General features: G+C 40.5%; 1 protein-coding gene across 1 annotated transcript; it reads left to right on the forward strand.

The window, feature by feature from the left end:
• Positions 1-2,269: 2,269 nt before the first annotated feature.
• Positions 2,270-21,876, forward strand: KDM1B (lysine (K)-specific demethylase 1B; the record flags this gene model as incomplete). The annotated part of the gene is made up of 17 exons (XM_008938215.1): positions 2,270-2,359; positions 3,201-3,325; positions 5,166-5,255; positions 6,029-6,140; positions 6,889-7,005; positions 8,026-8,064; positions 9,161-9,365; positions 10,458-10,642; positions 11,527-11,703; positions 12,628-12,702; positions 13,381-13,518; positions 14,960-15,131; positions 16,536-16,663; positions 18,091-18,222; positions 18,612-18,686; positions 19,548-19,664; positions 21,751-21,876. Coding segments are annotated over exons 1-17 (2,103 nt in total), but the record flags the coding sequence as incomplete, so codon positions are not given.
• Between the last annotated feature and the right edge of the window lie 1,234 nt (positions 21,877-23,110).

Genomic DNA, 23,110 nt, shown 5'->3' on the forward strand with positions numbered 1-23,110 from the left:
GTGTGTGTGTGTGTGTGTGTGGAGGGGATTTTTATTTTCTTTATTTCCCCCTGCCCCCCCCGCCAAAGACAAACTTGCTGTCAGCTGCGCAGGTAAATCCCACAAAGCTCTCCCATACAGGCCACGCGTTACAGATGGGGAAATGCTATAGCATGTGACAGCGTATTCCCTCGCTCTCCTTTTAAAGGGCTTATTTTCTCACCTAGTAAGATAACGTTTGTCAGATGCAGAGGCATGTAGAGCTTAGTAAAATAAGCGATGTTTGCTTGTTCTTTCAGAATTTGTAGGGTTTTTTTGGGGGTGTTGTTTATTTGGGAGGGGAAGTGGGGATGAAGTGGCATACAACTGGAAGCAGTGGCCTTGCTTACAGTTACATACATAAGCTGATTTCTTCTTTCTCCCCACCTTCTTCTCCCCCTTCCTGTAATGCTTACAGCAAAAATATGTGATTCTGGTGAGGCCTTTCTGTCTTAAATATTTTTACCCACCTTCTTAGTGGAAGATAAGTGCTGCCTTTTCTTCTTCTAACCCTCTATACACTATGAAACAGCCGCATGTCCTTTTACCTTGGATGGAGGGCCTTGTAGCAGCAGCTTGTGATCACTGGGTAGTCACCAAAATGAGTCTCCTGGTGCCTTCTCAGTGCTCAGGTTGTTCACAGCCTCCGACTGTGAAGGCAGCAGCCTGTAGGAACGATTATCTAGTGTCAGAAGCTGAAGGATGCAGTCACTGTCGTGCTGCTGACCCAGAAAGAAAGCTCGTGGGGAAAAAAGCCACCATCTCCTGGGGTGTTACACCCTAGTTTGGGGAAATCTCCTGTAAACGAAACTGGTTGGTTTTCCTTTCCTAGTCTCCAACCTCATCCACCCACATACAGTGGTAAGTTGTGGTGGAGTTACGTGTTTGTTTTTTTTTTTTTTTTTTAAGGTAATTCAGAGTGACTTAATTATTTTTTGTCTTCCATCTGAGTAGTTATAATGGGGAGGTGTGATTTGCATATAAAATGGTATTTTTTTTCATATTGCATCACCTGAAATAGTTTTTCAATTATGGTGGGTATCATGATGTGATTTTCCTTCACGCCCAAAGCAGTTTCTTCTGTCTTGAGAGGAGAATGAAGCATCAATTTATTTGACTTGCACCAGCTTATTTTGAAAATGTGTAAAAATGCCCATTCTTCTTTCCTGTTACCTTTACTTTTAGCAGAATTCCTGAACAAAGCTACTGCTACCATGTCCGTCACTCAGCTTGAACAAGGAAGATGCAGCCTGAAACAGAGAGAATTGGGAAGTCTCAAACACATTAAAAAAAAAAAACAAACCAAACAAAAAAAAACCCCGAAGATTACAAAGTGATCCCTCCTACAACTACATAACATTCATGATGGCAGTGCTGTAGTAGAAGTGTTTTATTTCCTCTTATTTTCTGTGTGTGGTGGAGCACATCTACATTTAAGTCTTCCTCTAGGCCCTCTTTATTTGTGTTTTAGTCCCAGTGAACACAATGTCTTTGAAAATACCATTTTAAATGTGCTTTCCTATTTCTGTGGCGTGCTTTCTTACATGGTGCTTTCCATCTTACATGATAAACTGTGGTCTCTTCTGTGTTCCCACTGACATAATGGGACAGCTCTGGAGCTCTCTTGTGGCATAAACCTTTTCTTTTCTCCTACAGTATGCTTAACATACTGTTTTCTGATCACCTGTAATTGCAGTGCAACTGCAGTTTCGACTTTAAATCCTGATGTACTTTCTTAGGAGGGTGTGCAAGTCTTGGAACTGGTTGTTCACCTGGTATTAAATGTCTTTCCAGTATGCTGGTTGGAAAAGTGCTTTATGGAGCAAATCTCTTGCTGCCAATAAATCAGGAGTTAGCAGGACGAGTGTTACTCAGTGGTGTTTCAATGCTTGTATTATGAGTCTATTCACTTTGCCAACCCAAATTCCAGGCCAGGTCTTCATGTAATGCAAATCAGATTATTGAAATCCAGGGTATGCTGATCGGGAACAGCCTGTCAAGATGTACTCAAGGATCTAATCTCAACTGTGAATTTAGTTTAAAATAATAGTGTTGTTCCTTTTCCATAATGCCTCATGCTCATTTTCCTCCTGAATTAATAGTCGAGCTAAAGAGATTCTTACCTAGGTAACTCTGACAAAAGTATTGTGAGTGGCTGTACCACCCAGGTGATCAGACAGCTCTGCAAAGTCAAGCAATGAATTTTTTTTCTTAACTACTGCCTACCTTTTTTTTCAGCTCTAATAATACAATGTCAACTGGAAGGGTTCGAATGAAAAAAAAGACATGCTCTTCAGACCAGTCTCCAGACAACCTTCCCCTGAGGAGTTCTGGAAGACAGGTATTTATTGTAACTGAAATACACACAGGTTCATACTCTGCTATCTTTAATTTTCTGTCAACATTTCTGAAGCAAGCAGAATTCATTGTGTGTGAGTTAGGACTTGGAGTACTTATCCAGAGAGAGGGGGAATTAGTTAATTCTGTGGCTAAGTAGGCAAAGTGTCTAATTTGTGAACAATATCCGGAAAACATAAATGCTCAATATAACCTGTAAATACTTGATATGTTAAAAAATACAGTCCCAGATTTCTGTTCAGCCTGACAAAGTTGTCTGCCTGTCCAGACAGAGGCCAAAACCAACACAGTCCACAGTACCTTTGAGGCCCAGAAGAGACATTTGATATAAAGCTTTGCATCTGGAGTCCAAAAAAGGCCCCAAGCCTACCCTAATATTTTATTTGAGGCACAGATAAGATTGCCACTGATTGATCAGTATGTGATGAAGAGATTAGTCTTTTTTTGAAGGAGAAATAGAATGAACATGTGAGGCTTGATTCATTAGCATGTGATGGAGCTTAAAATATGATTAAAACTGAAGGCTTTGCTTATAATTTCTTCGATGGCATCAGTTAAACTAAGGCAGGACATTTTTAGCTTTAAATGATATTTCCAGCCTTACTGGATTTGGTAGTTTTTTGTTTTATTTTTTTTTTGTAGAAAGACTGACCTACTTTGACAGCTGTTTCATGCTGCAGCTATTTCACAATGGATACAAAAATTTTCATTAGAACCATTTTAACCATTTGGTGCTACCCACAAGCTGCAAAACTGTCTGAATGTCATTTTGTAGAAGATGCCTTTGTGTAATTTCTGGTCAGATTTCAGCTATTATTTATTAGGTGAAGAAGAAAGCGGCTGAAGCAGCAGATGATGATGATGAAGCATCAGAAAAGAAATATAGGAAGTGTGAAAAAGCTGGATGCACTGCAACATGTCCCGTTTGCTTTGCCAGTGCAGCTGAAAGGTTTGTTTCTTTTTATTTGCATTTCCCACGGGCTTTTCCAAGCTTGCAGCTGAAGTTTAGGATCATAATTATATTCTGAAAAATCCATTTGTAATTGTAGAGGGAGAATAAGAAGATACAAGTATCAGTCTTAAGATGCCAAGAAAGTGTCACAAGTTATTCCTTTTGTGGGTAACTTTCTACTGTGCAAGTTGCTAATTCAGATATAGAATATCTTTAGAATATGCTTATTTATGTTATTAATGGTGTCTTCTGGAACACACCTGGCATCTGTGAAACTGAGAGCATACTAGTGAAATCTGAGGAAGCTAAACCTGCTTTTTGAGATGGGAAATGAAACCATCATTCACTGCAGAAAGTCTTTTATCTCTCTGAAGTTGGAGTGCTTTGCAATCTGGGGCAAGATTCTGACCTGGAGGTTGCAGGTCTCGGGAGAAGGTCCTACTTATTTGGACTTTTTGTTCTTAAGTTGTTCATGGCTTTCTGTGCCCTTCCACCAGTCCTTTTGGATTCTGCCCCTGGCAATACTGAATGCATGATAGCAGCAAGGTGTATCTCTCTTGAGGAAGCAACACGTTAAACCTCTTTATGCAGTAGGCAGGCTGTAATTACAAAGTATTCCTCCCTCCCTGGCTGACTTGAGACAAACTTTCCTTGCTCTATTTATTTTGCAATGATATAAAATAACTAAGTGTTTCATTTAGTTACCTGTGTGGACAGTTCTTTGGTGGCAGGAGGTCAATGTATTCTGGATGTTGTGATAGGAAAGCCAAGTGTTTTGTCACTTGCATAAGAGACTTGTAGGGGAAATGAGCACCTGAGAGATCAGCATTGGTGATATTACAGGGTTTTTTTAGGAAACAATAAATACTGCTCAGTCATCTTTTTGAATTGTTATCTTAGTATTTTGGTTTCCACCCCTCCCACCCCCCCAAGTACGTGCTTTTGACATTAATTATTTGAGATGAGATCATTTCATGGCTAGCTGTTGCAGTTAGTAGCTTAGGTCACTGCTTTTTACCTTGTGCTTTTTGCCTCATGCATTTGTGTTGGACCATTTTATTGAGTTTAATGAGCATTTTCTAAGCGAAGAGCAATTGCTTTGTCTGATGAATATAATCTTTGGATATGTCTTTCTGAGAGTAATAAAGAATAAATGCCCAGAATGTGTAATTGCTTCCTCAGGTTTTTCTGTCAACTGGGTCCTGTGAAAAAAACAGGCAACATCTGGTTTGTGTTCAGATTTGCCTTTATAGTTTTGTCAGTTGTTCTGGGGATGGGATGATGTAATGATTTATGAATCAATGAATTGCAAGTACAAGAAAAATATTAATGTAAATGATTGCTCCCAGCCCTGCATTAGTATCAGAACAAAATGGAACAAAGTAAAGGAACTGCGAGTTCCTATGGAGAAGGACTTTGGCTTCTTACACATCTGCAAAACCCTTAGTGTGTCACAGCACTTACTGTAAGAGCAAACGTATTTCATGTTCAGGAAATGTCTGCTTAAAGGGTACTAAAGATAGGCTCAGCTGACCATTGTTAGCGAGAAGCTGCTGGAAGCCAGACCCTAAAACTGCACATTGTGTACATTTTGCCTCCTTTGCATCTGGTCTTGCTTAGTTTGGAAACTGGAAATGTTTGACACAATTGAAATGATCTTATTGTTATTTGTATGGCTGTGGTGCCTTGTGCAAGTCAGCCTTCATGAATGTAACATAAAGCCCTGGCTTGTCCTGTGGATTTTGTTCGTGTTCTAGAATGTGCTACTGTCAATACTAAGATTTATTTTTTTTCCAAAATGTATCGTACAACTATTTCTATGTCTCCTGAATTACAGATGTGCTAAAAATGGGTATACGTCCAGATGGTATCATCTCTCCTGTGGGGAACACTTCTGCAATGAATGTTTTGACCACTATTACCGAAGGTACATGTGCCAGTTAAGGTTGTGCCTTTTCAGTACTTATGAATATCTGTCAGATATTAAAACTGTTGAAACATCACATACATAAATGTAATATAAAGACTTGTCCTCTGTGCTTGCTTTGTTCACAGTGAGGCTTAGATATTGGTGCTCAAACTGCAGGTGTAATCAGCTTAAACAGAGCAGTGTGAACAAAATGGGTAACGTTAGGCAGGCTGGTTTGTGTGTGTGGTTACTCTGAAGCTTTTGTCTTTTTTTAAAACAACATCAGAGAAGTTTAAATGATGAGAACAGTTTTAAGTAAATCTGTTTTCCTTTATAAAGCAAATTCATTTCACAATGCGAGTTCAGGAGACCTGGTTTCTGTGTAAGATGAAATCAGTGAGCAGATCTAACTCGTGCGGTTCACTGACTGGAGACTGGTCAGGCTTACAGTGTGCTTTCAGCTCCAGGCTCCTTCCCATCTGAGTGGGAGCTGAGTCCAGCTCCACTAAGACCTTTGGGTGCTTACGTGCTCAGCAGTACCTGTGACTCAGTCCAGGCCTTAGGTACCAAGAAGTGTGCTCATGATTAAGAGGGCATAGTAATCAGGGTGCAATTTGTTGTTATTGTAAGAGCCATGACTTTCTCCTTTTTGAATAGGAAAAATACAGGACTCTACAGCCTTATTTCTCTGGCCCTATATAAAATGTTTCATTTTAGAATAACTGCTGTTGCTTGAAATGAACTAGATATTAAATTTTTTGTCTGCTGTTTTCTTTTCTCCTTCATCTTAGCCATAAAGATGGTTATGAGAAATACACTGCCTGGAAAAGGATTTGGACAAGTAATGGTAAAAGTGAGCCTAGTCCAAAAGCCTTCATGGCTGATCAGCAGCTTCCTTACTGGGTAAGATGGAGGGTGATTTATTTAATAGGGTGTATCTCAGTGTGATGTTCTGATGTGAGTTTCTGATATTGCATGTTCAAACAGCAGGTCAGCTGGGTTTCTGTGGGGGTTTTCTAGCATTACAGGACTGTAGAAAAGCTCAAGGTAATAATTCTGATCAGCAATAAGTCTGATCAGCTCTTCCATTGTTGGAGATCTTCTCCACACCTCACAAAGAACAACCTTCTGGTGCTTTTCAGTGAAGTAGCAGCTAAGGTGTGTGATGTTCAGGTAGAATAAGACTCAGTGGGGAAAAGGGAGTGTGCCAGCTACGGGAAAGTACGAGTATGAAAGGCTTCCAAAGCAGATTTTGTGTTTTCCTGTGTAAGAGAGCAGAAGAAGAGAAACTGAAATGAAAGGAAGTTTGGTGGTGGGGTCTTTGTTGTTGTTGCTGTTGTGGTATTTTTTAAGTGGTGCTCAATTGTGTTTTTGCAGTAAGGCTTGCAAAACCCACTGGAGAGCATAGTAACTGGGTGTTAATTTTGGAGTTAGGTTCTGTGGAGAAATTCAGTCTTACAGGAGATGGGCACAAGGTTTCTGTATGACAAATGTCTTACTTATGACCTGGGGATTGCAGGAGAATGAATTTAACAATTATATTTGACACCTGTGCTTGCATCTCCCTGCTTTCTACGCAGTTTTTGCTTCATTAATCTTATCTCTAATCAGACAGCAACAAGTAAAAACATGTTTGTTTTTTCACTGGTAGGTGCAGTGCACAAAGCCAGACTGTGGTAAATGGCGTCAGCTGACAAAGGAAATCCAGCTCACACCACAAATAGCAAAAACCTACAGATGTGGTATGAAACTGAACAATTCCACCAAGGTAACATAGAAGAGTTTTGCTCACACTGAAACCAACAACAAGTTGATATTTTTTTGTTCACAGACATGAATTTCTTCTTGTTTGCTGCCTAATGTCAAAAGGATTCTCTGGTGGCCTGGAATGCTGCAGGGTGACAGCCCTACAGGCTCTTTGGCCTTTTTGTTTCCCGAGTGGAAAAGTTAAGAAAAATGTATCTGGAATATTTTTGTCTGCACAGTCAATTGTAAAATCCTTCATTCTGAATTGCTGGAAGGATTATTAGCATGTGGAGAATAGAGATACACCAAAATGTTTCTTTTGGTTTTATTCAGCCATACTTTGTTATTGAGCAAAGCACTTGAAAAGCTCCATGAGCTTTTATTAACTTTGAGCAAGTCTGTCAGGGAGCTTTACATGAAAAGTTTCAGCTTTGGCACAAAGGCAACTCCTGAAATTTGAGAGAGTCCTTACAGTGCTACAGAATCTATATAGTTATATATAGTTAAAAGTGTAACATGAAAACACTGGCCATGTGAAAATCAGAAGGCTCAGCATTTAGTCTGAAACTTTATTATAAAGATAGAAAAAGAAAATTTTTTTTTTTTTTTTTTTTTTTTTTTTTTACAATCTAAACTGGAAGAGTCTCTCTGGAAAATGTGGGATACTTCCAGAATTTTTCTATAAAGTTCTGTGTTTCTATTTTCATTTGTTTGTTTCAGTGTTCCACTCCATTTCATGGAATAGAGAGTGTATTTTAATATCTGATCAGTAGGAGCTAACTTATAAATGAGAAACATTTTCTCATTTTAATTTCTCATAAAGCAACAATTTTTTTCTTTATGGCATGGTTTTTTTTAGCTTTGCATTTCTCTGCTATTTATTTTGACTAACATAACAATCTGTCCTACAGAAGTCTAACACTTAACACATTTTTGGTTTGCCTTTTAAGTTTAAAGAACTATGCCATAAATAATTTTTTTTATATTAAATTTTTGTGGTACAGCTTAAGAATAGCTCTGATACCATTCACTTTTTTTTCAGAGTGAGGGCTCAGACCAGTGTTCCATGCCCGAGGACTTGGTGAGTAGTGGCTGTTCCTCCTCATTTGTCATTGAATGTGTAAGCAATCTTAAAGCACAGCATATTCTTTTCCTTTTCTTGGTCCTTTGGCCAATTATGGTGGTATTTCTGCATTTTGTTCAGGAAACTGTCAGACACTATTTGCAACAGAGCCTAGGGCGTTCTACTTTCTCATCTTTTTCCTCTTTTCCCTACCATAGCTTTCAGGTGGTTTATGGTGTCTTTGAGTTGTGGCCTGTGATTCAGGGTTTACTTCTAATTCTCACTTTTGATGAGGCAAACAGGTATTCAGTTGTCAGCTTGCAAATAAAATTCCCCATCCTAAAATTTCCCTGTCTTTCATGTGGTTTCTATCTTCAGTCAAGCTATTCTCCTCTTTACAAAGACTGAGAGAACATCAAAACATGCTTTTTCTCTCCTCTCCCTCATAATACAAAACTAGACTTGCTGTATCTTGGTGTTCCAATGGGTTTATGCTCACGTAACCCTGCATTTCAGACTTAGGATGATCTGGTGTTCAATAAGCCAGTGTTGACAAGCATACCTGAGGTACCTCCATCCCAGGAAACTTGTTCAAGCTTATTGTTGACTCTAGTAGAAGCTTTGTGGTTTTGTTTCCTTAATGCATCTTTGATTTGTAAATTAAAGCCGAATCATTGGCATTTCTTAGTGTTATAGAAGGTCTTTGATGGGGATAGCAGAAGCAAAATTAAACTCATCAGTTAGCACAGGCATTTCTAAGTTCAGATTTCTGGAAGCTTAAATGACTGTAAATGTTCTATAAAGGACCTGATAAGGCACAGAAGTGTTGTCATGGCATGTCTCATCTGTCTGCTTTCCACGTGGGTGTGGAGTTTGTGAAGTTTCAGCTCCATTTCTGAGGAAGGGATTAAAGCTGCAGGTTTCTGTGTCAGGCTGAGGAAGGGGAAAGAGGGAGAGAAAATGTCTTTATGACTTGCAATTCTGAGATTGGTACTCCTAGTGCTTTTTGGTCTCAGCTTTGGTGGGAGGGGGGAAATTGGTTCATTTTCCAACGTTTTCAAAGTACTGACGTGTTCTCTTCTCCCCTCTTTCCTTCACTTCTCCGCTTGGCCAGAGAGTGGCTGAAGTTTCAGACCATTGGTGGTACTCCATGCTCATACTCCCTCCTTTGCTGAAAGACAGTGTGGCAGCTCCCTTTCTAGCTGCATATTATCCCGACTGCGTGGGCATGAGTCCATCCTGTACCAGCACTAATCGGTTACCTGGTGAATCCAACCTTGTGAAGTTAGAGCACTTAAAGAGCGTGCCTAATGTGACTGGTAAGGGCCATCTGCAGGGCTCTGTTGCTTAAATAGGTGTGATAAATTTTGCCTTATAACTGAGTTTATAAGGCACATAATGCTCCTGGTTCAGAAATAACTGGTTCAGTTCCCAGCACCAATACACACTCTCTGTGTGACTGCCTCTGTGCTTCTTTGATGCACTTGTTTGTAAGATAAAGGTAACACACATTTCACGTGGTGTTTCTTCAGGGAGTAAGCACAGACTGCACAGGATTTTTGTTTACCATCTGTCATTTAGTTTATAGAAATGGGAAATCAGTATGCAGGTACTTAAAGATGGTTTGTGTTCCTAAGGAAATGAAGATTTAGCAAAACAGAACACTGCTAATTTGATAGTGTGGATCTTTGGGGCTTTGGAGAAAAGGATTTGATTCCTGAAGGCACGTGGATTCTGTTTAGGTTAATTCTTTTGATAATGGCAGGTTTGAGACTGACAGTCTGGGAGTGTGGATCTGCAGAATATGTGAGGTATGGAGAAAGGTAATTCAGGATTCCCATTCTCAGGGAGAGTGCTGTGAGGCAAGTTCACCTTCTGTGTTGTCTTAGCAGGCTTTGTTCTCCTTAGGTGCTGAAAGTAAATCTGTTCATCTATTCAACAGATATTTACCTGCTTAACAAACAGAAAACTTCCTTACACAGAGCTGCCAATACTGCACATGGAAGATGATGGCTTCTAGTGACTACCCACTCTGGGCAGTATTGGGAGTTGAAGCTGAAAGGGGTTCAGGGTACTGCATGAGCCCGTAGAGTGATGCTAGACCACAAACCTGAGTTTAGATCCTGTTCCATGCTGGCATCCCAGGGAACAAACTGTTTCTCTGACAAAACTTAAGCTTTGATAGGTCCAAGATGTACTCATCAGGCAGCAGGACAATAATTAATGCTGCACAGCCTAGAGGATAGGAGAGTGGAGAGCAATATAAATGAAATCATGCTGAAGGTGGCTAGAGGCTGGAAAGAGCTTCGTTACCTGCTTATCTGTGTGAGCTCAATGGTTCATCTTAGAGGGAAGTGGATGTGGTGGAGGTGCACTGGAATATGACTAGCTCTTGGTGTGTCTTTATTCAGTTGCAGGACTGAACAAGTATTTCCAGCCTTTTTACCAGCCCAATGAATGTGGGAAAGCACTTTGTGTGAGGCCAGATGTCATGGAACTGGATGAGCTCTATGAGTTCCCAGAATATTCACGAGACCCTACCATGTACTTGGCTTTGAGAAACCTGATTTTGGCTCTGTGGTACACGAACTGCAAGGTAAGAGATGCTAAAAGTTCATTTGCTTCTTTACAAATGATAGCTGCTTTTTTGGGGTGTGGACTTTCTTCTTAGGGACTGGACTCTCTTAGATGTTTCCTTCCACACCAGAAAAATTGCTCCCATTCTTTTGAAAATCCATTCTATACTTGGCTGTTTTTTTGGGGTGTTGTTGGATTTGGGTTTTTTTGTTTTGTTTTTTGTTTTAATGTCTCCAAGTTTCTTTTGCAGTAAGATACAAAAGTTTTAAAAGTATTAAAAGTCTATGGACTCTGCCCAGCTGTTAATTTTTAAAAGCATGTTTGAACATTTCCAAACAGTGTTTGTGGGTGCTTTATGATTTATTTTTTTTTTAAATTTACTTATTCATATGACTGTTGGACAGGGAAGTGATTATCTTTTTACTTATTCTAACTGTATTGACACCACTTTCAATGCAATTCCTGGAATTTCATATAATGAAGCTTTCAGATACTGATCACTGTATTTATGTGGAAGTTTTGGCTATTAATCTATATTTGGAATGTTTTTTTGGATTGGATTTTTCTGGAATGTCATTCGGAGCATTGCCACCAGGTAGATTAATTTTGCAGCCAGGAGTGCATTCCAGATGCCATTCCTGTACTAATGGAGCACACCAGGGAGTTTGCAAGAGAATCTTGTAGACTCATTTGCTTTTATTCCATTACAATCTATCATGTTGCCTTACTGTGTAAAACTGGCTAGCAAGAAACTTCCACAAAACTTGCTTTTAAAATGCTCTCAGAAGTCTGATTCATTATTAGCTTTTACCATCTGGTTTACAGTTTAAACATGATGTAAATACATGAAAAAAAAGAATATTATAAAATCAGCACTTCCTATCCTGTGTTTCTCCTTTGCAGGAGGCTCTTACCCCTCAGAAGTGTATCCATCACATCATTGTCCGGGGGCTCGTGCGTATTCGCTGCGTGCAGGAGATGGAGAGGATACTTTATTTTATGACAAGGAAAGGGCTCATTAATACAGGGATTTTATCAGTCAGTCCTGACCAGTATCTTCTTCCTAAAGAATACCACAATGTAAGTTGCTGTAACAATCTCTACGGTATTAGTGCTATAAAACTACATGGGACATTTCATACTTTTTTAGTTCTGGTATTTTTGCTCATTACCCATCATATCACTCTTTTATGGAAAAATTACATCTAAAAGCAAACATATGGCTCGTTTTTCACATGGTTCTCATCTTCTTGTGATGATTGTGGAAACTACAGACATGGGACTCTTCCCAGCAAGGTTCTGTTTCTACTAAAATCTATGGAATTCAGTCCTATGGATTTGTGTTTCCCTATGAGTTTTTCAGATGGATGGGAACCTGTGAAAAATATACAGCACACTTAAGTTCTTCTCATGGCTTAGCCTTGTAATACACCTCTGCTTCCCTAGGTGAGGAAACTCCTATTCCATATTGGTTTGCAAGAACTATGATTAAAGGGTTCATATTTCTGACTGCCAATTTGCTTGACAGCACAGCACTCAGAAATCTATCAAATTACTGTATTCTGTAACAGAATATCTCATAGACATTGTAAGTTGATTTGCATTTGGAAAGTGTATATATTTTTCATTTATAAAATAGTTTTCACTTGTCAACCCAGTCTGACTGAAATCATTAAAAGGTAAGTGTGTTTCTTGTCTGGTAACTTCAGCTGAAGTTTTTTGCTTGGCTGATAATTTCAGCTGTTTCAGCTAAAAGAATTTAAGACATCTGTTTTTAAAGTCTTTCAACATTGCAACTATTTTCAAAGCTACAAGTGACCTTTTCTCTATATTCAACACACTATCATCTTTAAAAGTTATCACTGATTGGGGGCCAAGAAAGCCTAAACTTTTGAAACCTACAAGTATCTTTAACTTGAGCAAGAAGAAAAGTAAGTGTGCAATGCTAATTTATATTTTAGTTCTAACTATTTTTGTTTATTTAAATGTTTTATTATTTTTTAGAAATCTGTCATCATTGTTGGGGCTGGTGCAGCAGGATTGGCAGCAGCCCGACAACTGCACAACTTTGGAATTAAGGTAAGAATCTTTACAGTATGTCACTTAAAAAAATCAGACTTACCCTGCTTTGAGAGTGTTCTTCATCACAACAAAAAAAAATAAACCAAACCAACATTGTTTTTACAAATACTTCTGTATAGGGCATCTTAATTTGTAATTGAGTTCTGGAGAGGTGGAGTTCCTCTAAAAATAAAAAGATAAGTAAGAGTAAGTGTAGTCAGTCAGACATCCATCCAACTAGTCCAGCATCCTGTCTGTGATAAGTGGTGGATGCTGAAGGAGGTATGTGTGAATGGTGGAAATACACGAGAATGAGGGGTTTTTTTTTGACTATCCCAGGAATAAATTTCTCCAAAAGGTGTATGGACTTCCTCAGATGGACACTGCACCTGGGTTATTGTGTTTAATAGCTTGTAGCATGCCTTAAGCTAAAACTTTGAGGTTTCCTGAATAGCTCTTTAGCTTTTTTTAAAAAGAAGGCTTATTTTGTTAGTGTTGTTTCTTAAAGTAACAGTTATTTTATATGTGCATATCCCAAAGGGTAACCTTTAGAAGACAATTTAAATGAATAAATGAAAATAAAAATCCATTTAAAAAATAAATTCAAAAATGAAAACTTAAACCCAAAAATGAAAATAAAGTGTTGAGGTTGTTACTATTGCTAGATTGCTTGGTTGGGTTTTCTTTGTGTCATAGGTCATTGTCTTGGAAGCTAAAGACAGAATTGGTGGCCGAGTGTGGGACGATAAAACATTCAAAGGAGTCACTGTTGGAAGAGGTGCACAGATTGTCAATGGATGTGTCAACAACCCAGTGGCACTAATGTGTGAGCAAGTGGGTTCCCTGCAGCAGTCGTGCACAATTGCTACTGAAACACTGGGGCTAGAGCCAGGGTTGGGTGGCTGGGTAGTGGTGGGAGTTGTTTTTCATGACATGATTAAACCACTGTTCTGCATTGTAAGTCAACTCCGTGTTGCTGTGATAACTTTGGTAGCAGCTGGGAACAGGGAAAGGGCTGCAGAAAGGTTTTAGGCATGATATGGAAAGAAAAACAAGGCAGCTGCAGCTTCAGAACCAGAGGAAACTAGTTCTTTCCCCTTTTCTGGAGATAGTAATGTAAAAGGTCCCCATCAGGCTTCCTTGGAGCTGAAGAAGGTTTTGCTGTGAGAGGCTATTGCTATGTTGTCATGGTACATACTTCCATGACATACCTGCCTTTGCTCAGCCTCTATATTTCTAGTTTGATTCTGCACACTTGAAGGGTTTGTTTTGGTTTGGGGTTTTTTTTGTATTTTTTTTTAATTGATTTGGCTTGGGGTTTTTTGGGCAGGAAGCTGAACTTCTTCAAGTGGAACTGGAGTACAAATTTGGTTGAGAGAAGCATGCAAATCCAGCTCGTGCTGCTTTTTAACTATTTAATGCTCTATAGTGTCATGAGGAATCTTTTTTTAATCATGTTTTAGTTATGAGTTGAGGAGCTGTGACTTCTCAATACATTTTGGGTGTCCATCCCTTTATGGTCATTCAGTGTCATCTTTCCAGGTACAACTGTATCCTGAGTAGAGATCTGCACTGGTGACCAACAGCCTAGAGAGGTGTGAGGATATGTGTAAAACTGGAGCACACCCTAAGAAACAAGGCCTTAGGAAGAAGTCAGCACTCTATCTTTTTTTCTAGACTGACTGTAGAACTTAAACCCATCTTTATTGTGATTTGGCTCTGTTGTGTGTTTGATACAAGTGGGACAAGCAGAGCAAGATACTAGATTCAATTCCTAATAATTTCTTCCTTTCCTTGCTAATAAAATTGGCAGTAACTGGCAAGCAACATCCTGTCAATTCCTAGAATGCAGGGAACTGTTTGGGCAACAGGCACCAGAGATTTGCAGAGAATTTATTTTAATGATGATTTATAGAAAAAGGTGAGGTAGAAATGAAAAAGACTGGTTCATCGTGTTTGATTACCAGACCAAACACCTTTGTACTAGCCCCTGGCCGCACAGGGGAGTTGGAGATGAGGTTTCTGGGAATCCTTGATAAAGGAAAGGATGGAAGAGTGGGGAGAAACAGTTTGTGGACAATTAATGGCTAGAGGTATTCCAGTTTTAGGAGAATGAGAGTTTGAGTCAGTCTGACTAATTATTCAAAGCCACAGATCTCTTTTAAGTGGCATGACTTAAATCTGGGATTAAGGGATTCGCTTTACTTAACTTTGAGCAGGCTAGGCACTGTAGTTTTTCCATACTTAAAAAGCAATAAAATGTCTTTTTCTCAAGCTTGGCATTAAAATGCACAAACTAGGGGAGAAATGTGACTTGATCCAGGAAGGTGGAAGGATAACAGATCCCACTATTGATAAACGTATGGACTTTCATTTCAATGCCATCCTAGATGTCGTCTCTGAGTGGAGAAAAGATAAAACCCAACATCAAGATGTTCCTCTTGGTGGTAAGTGGGAGATGATGTACTGCAAAGTGAAGATGCTGGCTGTGTTCATAGAGTTTTATATTAAATTGGCTTTTGCACTGGACAGTTTTAGGAGCATATGGCTGTATGCCTGACCTTAAATCCAACCTGGCTCTAGGACAGCCAAAGGAAGATGGACTGTCATACACACATAGACCAAAATATAGCTTGTAACTTTTAAGAAAACCCGATTTTAAGGCTTTTTGAATACTATATGACTTCTGATGTAGTGTCTTGTTCTTATGAAGTAGCTGTTTCAGTATAACCAGTGGCACTAGCAGTTCAAAAGTCTTGCTTCTTGCTGAAGTAGGCCATAGCTAGCCATAACTCTCATACTTTTGACTAATCTGTCTTAAAATGAGACTGATCAAAGCCTTCTGCTGGCAAGGATAGTCCCATCTCCACTGGCAACGCCTCCCACCACACTTCGAGTGTGCAAGCACATTCTGTAACAAAAATAAACTTGATCAGAAAAGTCTGCCTCCCAAATCTTCTCAGTGTGGATTCTGTAAGACAGAATTAGCAACCCAGTGAACTCTGGGTCAAATTTCTCATTTCTTTTGGTTTTGAAAAAATTATGCAGGATTTATTTGCAAAGATCCCCCATTTTCTTGAAGTGTATTTTCCTTGAAATATCTTCAACTGTATGTTGAGAACAGTTCTGCAGAGAGGGACTTGGGGGTGTTGGTGGATGAAAAACTGAATATGAGCTGGCAATGTGTGCTCCCAGCCCAGAAAGGCAATTACATCCTGGGCTGCATCAAGAGAAGAGTGGCCAGCAGGGAGTGAAGTGATGGGATAACGGTTTTGAACTGAGAGAGGGTAGATTTTAGATTTACCAGGAGTAAATTCTTCACTGTGAGGGTGGTGAGACACTGGAGCAGGCTGCCCAGGGAAGCTGTGGATGCTCCATCACCGGATGTGTTCAAGGCCAGGCTGGATGGGGCTTTGAGCACCCTGGTCTAGTGGGAGGTGTCCCTGCCCATGGCAGGGGGGTGGAACTGGATCTTTAAAGTCCCTTCCAATGCAAACCATTCTGTGCTTCTGTGATAGCTAAACAATTCCTCTCCTGTCTCAACGGGCTAGTCCAGCTGTGCTGTTGCAGAGTGTGTTTATTTCTTTCAAATCACTTCAACATCTTTTTTTTCAGGAAGCTATGTAGGCTTCCTTTTCACAGAAGATTTTACTATAGAAACCTATGATTAAACAACAAAGTTGTACTTTATCACCAGAAGGATCTTGTGGTTTTTTTCTGAGAAGAAAAACATCTTAATGCAAATTAGCAACAAGTTTGAAAATCTATGATCCAGAGAACAGCATATTGAAATACAGTAGGACTTCTGATGAATCATGACATATTCTTCTTTTAAACATGTTCTCTCACAGAAAAAATACAAGAGATCTATAAAGCCTTTGTTCAGGAGTCTGGTATCCAGTTCAGTGAGCTGGAAGAAAAAGTACTCCAGTTCCACCTCAGTAATTTGGAGTATGCCTGTGGCAGCAATCTCTCTCAGGTGAGTCCTGACTGCTGTGGTCTGGAGTGGTTGGAAGTCACATTGAAAAATCATCTGATCTGACCCATGTTTCCAAAGGAAGAATCAGCTACCCCTAAATTCTTCCTCCATCCCCAACCTGTTCTTTAAAAGCACTGAGACACTGACTCCAGCTCTGCCATAGGGAATCTGGTGGGAGTTCACAGAGGCTTCCAGCAAGATCCTCTTCTAGCACAGATGTTGAGAGTAGAAGGTGCAGTGGAGAGGGGTGCTTGGCTGAGATCCTGAGTGGTAGGACTCACAGAAGGGTCACTCTTCCTCCAGTGTTGTGTGTGACTTCTGCTTCTCAGCTCTGTGTTTCAAACACGGGTATTTCCCTGCCTTGCTCTGTATCTGGAGAATAAAGGCATTTGACTTGTGATGTGTTCCGACCCCCTGGTGGTGGGCCCCGGTTCACCACTCCCAGGTATTCTGCTGACTGTGTGATACTGGGCTTTCCTCACCACGCCAGTTTTAACCAGGCAGGTTCAGGAAATACCCAAGTATGATGTTTGCACTGCAGTATTGACTCAGTCCTGTTGCTTGAGCAGAAGGTATTTAGAGTCAACTGTACTACAGCAGTGGGACAGCTGATGGGTACGTGCACAAATCTGATCTGAACTGAGAAGCCCACAAAAACATAACAAAAATACAACACAGTGCCACACCTGGGCAGTCAGTGGAAAAGGTTTTGATACATCAAGCTTTCACCCTTCACAAGAACCCAGGGGAAATAAGAAAAGTGTTAAAATCTATCTTGCCTTCAATCTTACAGTCAAAATATGAAGTAAATTCAACCGCAGTGATAGGGACTGGCATGTGAATAGCAGTTTGAGAATTGCTTTGGATTTTTCACTGTTAAGTGGTGATTTCTTAGCGCAAATGTTACTCCTGTACCGAGTTTGCAGGGGTGGGTGGGAGAAGGTCAGTGAAAGATATCATGGAATAACCTCCAAAGTGACAGAAAGATTCCACTGGGGGTTTTTAATCTTATTTTCCCCTTCATACTGGGAAACAAAATATTTCCATTTTTATTTGGAGTCTTAAGGCTGTAAAATCCAGTTTCTTTAAGAGAAAGAAAAATGAAATAAATAGACTTCCATCCACCTGAATTTTTGTACTACTTGTTTTCTCTACCAAGCAGAACTATAAATTACCTGCTAGTGACCAACTCCTGTTAAGACATTTCTTAATCCAGCAATCCATATGTTGTGTAGCTGCCTTGGGTAAATAAACTGTTTGCTTTTGTCAGTGCTGCCATTCTTTTGTTTGTTTGTTTGTTTTGTTTTGTTTTGTTTTTTTTTTCCAGTTGTGATGTGAATTAGGGTGGCTACTTTGAAACCATGAGACTTCTGCTAGTACCTGTGTCCCCTCACCAGTAGAGACAGCTAGTTCTGTTCTGTCCACAGGTATCTGCACGCTCATGGGACCACAATGAATTCTTTGCCCAGTTTGCTGGGGATCACACTCTTCTAACCATGGGATATTCTCCTGTGATTGAAAAGCTGGCAGAAGGGCTGGACATCCGGCTGAACCTCCCAGTGAGTCTGGAAAACATTCCTGCAGTGCTTGTCTTGGATTGCTTTGAGACACCCAGTCCTATCTTTGTGTTCTTTTGTGCCTGGGATTATTTCAGCTTGCCTTTAAGAAAAGAGAGGAGGATTTCAGCATTTCTGGAAAGCCCTTTTGAGGACTATCAGTACTTAAATATTATGATATGATGAGTTTATATTTTAGAATCATGAGGATTTTTCTTTTTTAGCTTCAATAGAAGCTATTTTTTTTTTTTTTTTTCCTTTCAGTATTTCTCTGGAAATTAATATTCTTCAGTTTGTAGTTTTCAGACTGGTGCTGTGTTAGCCATTTTTGTCTGAATTTGCATTGCACATGTAGATTTTTTTAGTATAATCTTCATTTTGTCTTTCAATAGGTACAGAGTATTGACTATTCTGGTGAAGAAGTACAGGTCACTACTGCAGATGGGACAGTGTGGACAACACAAAAGGTACCCAGTTTGCTTCAAGATTAAGGATTTTAGGGAACACAAGAACAATATTGACCACAGTGCCTGTCCTTTTTGTCTTTTTTTTCCTCAGAAGACTATTTAGTCCAGTTTCTCCCACTCAAAGATGAAAACTCCTGTATTCTAGTGACCCGTATTTGGATGTCCTAGAGCCTATTTTTCATTGAGCATGCTTGAGTTTTGAGTACTAGTTCCTTTGAAGAACTAAGCACTATAAAGGTAGTACTAAAAATGTGAAGCAAACAGATGTGTTTTTTGAAGGCACAGTTGTTTTCTGGTTTGACTCCCTGATCAGCTTCACCCCGTTTAGCATGTGAATCTGCTCTAATTGTTCCCTTTGATACATAAGACTTGACAACCCACATTTCTCAGTCTCCCTTGTTCCCTGTATCCCCAACCTGCCTCATGCTGCATCATTTAGCTTTTAGGAATTTTTAAAATTGTACATAAACTTGATCAAGATTGGTTTGACATCAGGAGTGTTACTGAGCATATTTTAAAGAGAAAGGGTTATGGGGAACCACAATCCCTCCTTTCAAACAGCTTGGGTTATCTGAGAGCCATTGCCTGTGATTTTCAGGAGGTGTTACAATTGGTAGCATGGTTAACCACTCTGCTACAAGCAATTCAACAGACTACAGCTTAAAAGCAGTGAACTCTGTAATTGTAACACTGTAAGGCATGTGTTTCCCTTGAATGGGGAGTAAAACCAGACACTAAGCTAGAGATGTCTGGTGAATATTATGCTGCATCCTACAAGAATAATCCAAGATTGTTAGGAGGATGCTGTGAGGCTTAAGGGCATTATTCAGCTTTTTCTACTGTTGTAATTATTTCTTTCAGGTATTAGTGACTGTGCCACTGGCCCTTCTTCAGAAAAATGCCATTCAGTTTAATCCTCCACTGTCAGAAAAAAAAATTAAAGCCATTAATAGTTTGGGAGCAGGAGTCATTGAGAAGGTGAGTCATTTCAGAGTGTATTTTATTTTCTTTTCATAGAAGCATTGGCTGCTTTGTCCCTGTTGCTTTTGCTGTGTATTTCTCAGGATTTATTATGCATTTGGTTTTACTTGCATGTAAGAGAGCAGAATGTGACTGAGGATCACATATTTAGGTCAGCTTTGTCAGGGGCCCACTTTCAACGTCTCCAGCAAACACACAGAGCATGGGGAATGACCAGGAGGAGGCAGAGGTGGAGACATGCACACTCCTGCAGGGCTCTGATCTTACTGGCATCACAGGGACATGGTGGGATGGCTCCTGTGTCCAGAGTGCTCGAGTGGAAGGGTATAGTCTCTTTGGGAAGGACAGGCAGGAGAGATGAGGGGGTGTCACCCTCAGACTCAGTGGGCAGCTGGAGTGCCTGGGGCTCTGCCTGGGCGTGGGTGAGAGCTCATGGGGCAGGGTTAAAGGCAAGGCAGGGACAGGGGACAGTATAGTGGGGGCTGCTGCAGGCCACCTGACCAGGAAGACAGAGAAGATGAGGCCCTCTATAGACAGACAGGAACAGCCTCATGCTCACAAGCCCTGGTCCTCATGGGGGACATGAACCACCACCCCAATATCTGTTGGAGGGACAACACGAGAGGGCCTAACCAATTCAAAAGGTTCCTGGAATGCATTGATGCTAACTTCCTTCTCCAAGTGATAGAGAAGCCAACAAGGAAAGGTGCTGTGCTGGACCTGTGTCTCACCAACAAATAGGGGCTGGTGGGGAATGTGAAGCTCAAGGGCAGCCTTGGCTTCAGTGATCACAAAAGGGTGGAATTCAAGATCCTTAGGGCAGCAAGGAGGGTGCACAGCAAGCTCACTACTCTGGACTTCAGGAGAGTGGATTTTGGCCTCTTCTAAGTATCTGCTTGGTAGAGCACCATGAGATAAAGCCCTGGAAGGAAGAGGGTCCCAAGAAATCTGGTTATTGTTCAAGGATCACCTCTGCCAAGCCCAGAAGCAATGCATCCCAACAAAGAGGAAGTCAAGCAAAAATGCCCAGGGGCCTGTGTGGATGAACAAGGAGCTCCTGGACAAACCCAAACTCAAAAGAGGAGCAAGGGTGGAAGCCAGGACAGGTAGCTTAGGAGGAATACAGAGGAAAATGTCCAAATGCCAGGGATCAGATTAGGAAAACTAAAGCCCTGATAGAATTAAATCTGGCCAGGGATGTCAAGGGCAACAAGAAAAGCTTTTGTAGGTACATCAGTGACAAAAGGAAGACTGGGGAAAATGTGGACCTTCTTTGGAAAGCAATGGGAGACCTGGTTAGCTGGGATATGGAGGAGGCTGAGGAACTCGGGGACATCTTGCTTCAGTCTTCACCAGCAAGGGTTCTTGCTACACCCCCCAAGCTGCAGAAGGCAAAGGCAGGGACTGGGAGAACAAACAACTGCCCACTGTAGGAGATCAGGTTGAAGACCATCTAAGGAACCTGAAGGTGCACAAGTCCATGGGACCTGATGAGGTGCAGCTGCATGTCCTGAGGGAATGAGCAGATGAAGCAGCTAAGCCACTATCCATCGTATCATAGAATCATAGGGGTTGGAAGGGACCTTGAAAGATCATCTAGTCCAACCCCCCAAGTATCTGAGAAGTCATGGCAGTCCAGTGAAGTTCCTACTGACTGGAAAGGGGGAAACATAGCCCCCACTTTTAAAGAGGGGGGAAAAGGAAAGCCTAGGGAACTAGAGGTCAGTCATTCTCACCTCTGTGCCTGGCATGATCATGGAGCAGATCATCATGGAAACTATGCTACGGCACATGGAAATTAAGGAGGTGATTGTTGACAGCCAACATGGCTTCACTAATGGCAAATCATGTCTGACAAATCTGGTGACCTTCTGTGATGAGATGACAGCACTGGTGGATAAGGGAAGGCTTTTGAGCAATATATATATATATATTTTGATAATATATATCATGATGGTCTTAGATCTTCCTGAACTCTACTAATATGCTTATTCTAGGTCCTTTCAACCTAATAAACACACAGACTGCTTCAGAAGAACTATTTAAGAATTAAATCCATCTCTTTCTCTCTTTCTCTCTCTAGATTGCCTTGCAATTTCCTTACAGGTTTTGGGACAGTAAAATTCAAGGTGCTGATTTTTTTGGTCACGTTCCACCCAATTCCAGCCAACGTGGGCTCTTCAGTGTTTTCTATGACATGGACCCAGAGGTATCATATGCTAGCTGTGTTTTCTGTTGGCCCTTCAAAACTCAGTTTGGAATCTAGGTGCAAGAATTACTGAACAATGAAATTTTTCTTCTTCCCCTCCACTCCTGCAACTGTTAGGAGTGGAAGCAGTGTTATTTATAAAGAGAAAGCTGATTGATAGTGCATTGTAATAAATGGGAATGTGTTCCTACATTTGGTTGCAAAATAATATACGAGCAAGCTAATGCTTTTATTCTCAAACTATCTTGAAAAAAAAGCCTGTGCTACCTGACTGTAGATGTACTAATATGGGAACAGTTTAGGACTTCTGTTCCCTTATCTAAATCAGCTAAAAATCCTGTTAAAAAGATCATGCTGGCTTATTAACACTTAATAGCTTGCATTAACCTGAGTAACTACGTGGAATGGCAGAAGAAAAGACAAGCACTAGGCTTTGTATGAAGCTGAGGCCTCTAGGGTCAGTCCCAAACTCATGAATTGCAAAACAATTTGAACCAATGCATTGACATCATGTTTCTCTTCCCTGCCAGTTCCAAGCAGACACATTAAACATTTGTATCTTACCTCTTCAAGCTTTTATAACTGCTGCTTACTACTTGGTAGGAATTAAAAAGCCACTTTGTAACCTTATGGCTTGCTCCAAAAGGAAACCACCCTGTGAAGATCATGCTCTTACCACACCATCTGTACCTGTATATGACTTTTGCTTAGATGAGGTTTCTCTTCAGTGCTTTTAAGCTCATTCTACGTGAGGTTCACTGTGCTGGTGCTATCCAGAGAGACTAGATGCAATGCCTAATTTGCCTGATAGCTGCTTGGTGTCAAGTTTAGTAACAGAAGAATTGCCTGGTGTGAAGAAGAGAAGGGAAGAGTTCTGTAAAGGAGTTGAGAACCTGTGTGCTGTTCTGTAGTCACCACGTCATCTTTGAAACTTCTGCATGGTGGCACATTTCCTGAAGTGGAAGGAAACATGAGTAGAACTGAGCCTTCGTCTGAGTTCCTGTGCCGAAGTCTGCTGATATGAACTTAGTACTGGCCCAATCCAAAACATGGGCATTTAAATAGATTCTCTTTGTTACCACCTTTTGAAACAGCAGTAGGATTGAGGTGGAATTTTGGCATGGCACTGGAGCCTCAGAAGTCTGTCACTGACTTCTGAAGACTGTAAATTTAAAATCTTGTGGTGTAGCCTTTAATCAGGTAGATTTTGGTGAAAACAGGAATTTTTGGTTAA

Source organism: Merops nubicus, unplaced genomic scaffold (genome assembly GCF_000691845.1).
Source record: "Merops nubicus isolate BGI_N331 unplaced genomic scaffold, ASM69184v1 scaffold2034, whole genome shotgun sequence".
Taxonomy (NCBI): domain Eukaryota; kingdom Metazoa; phylum Chordata; class Aves; order Coraciiformes; family Meropidae; genus Merops; species Merops nubicus.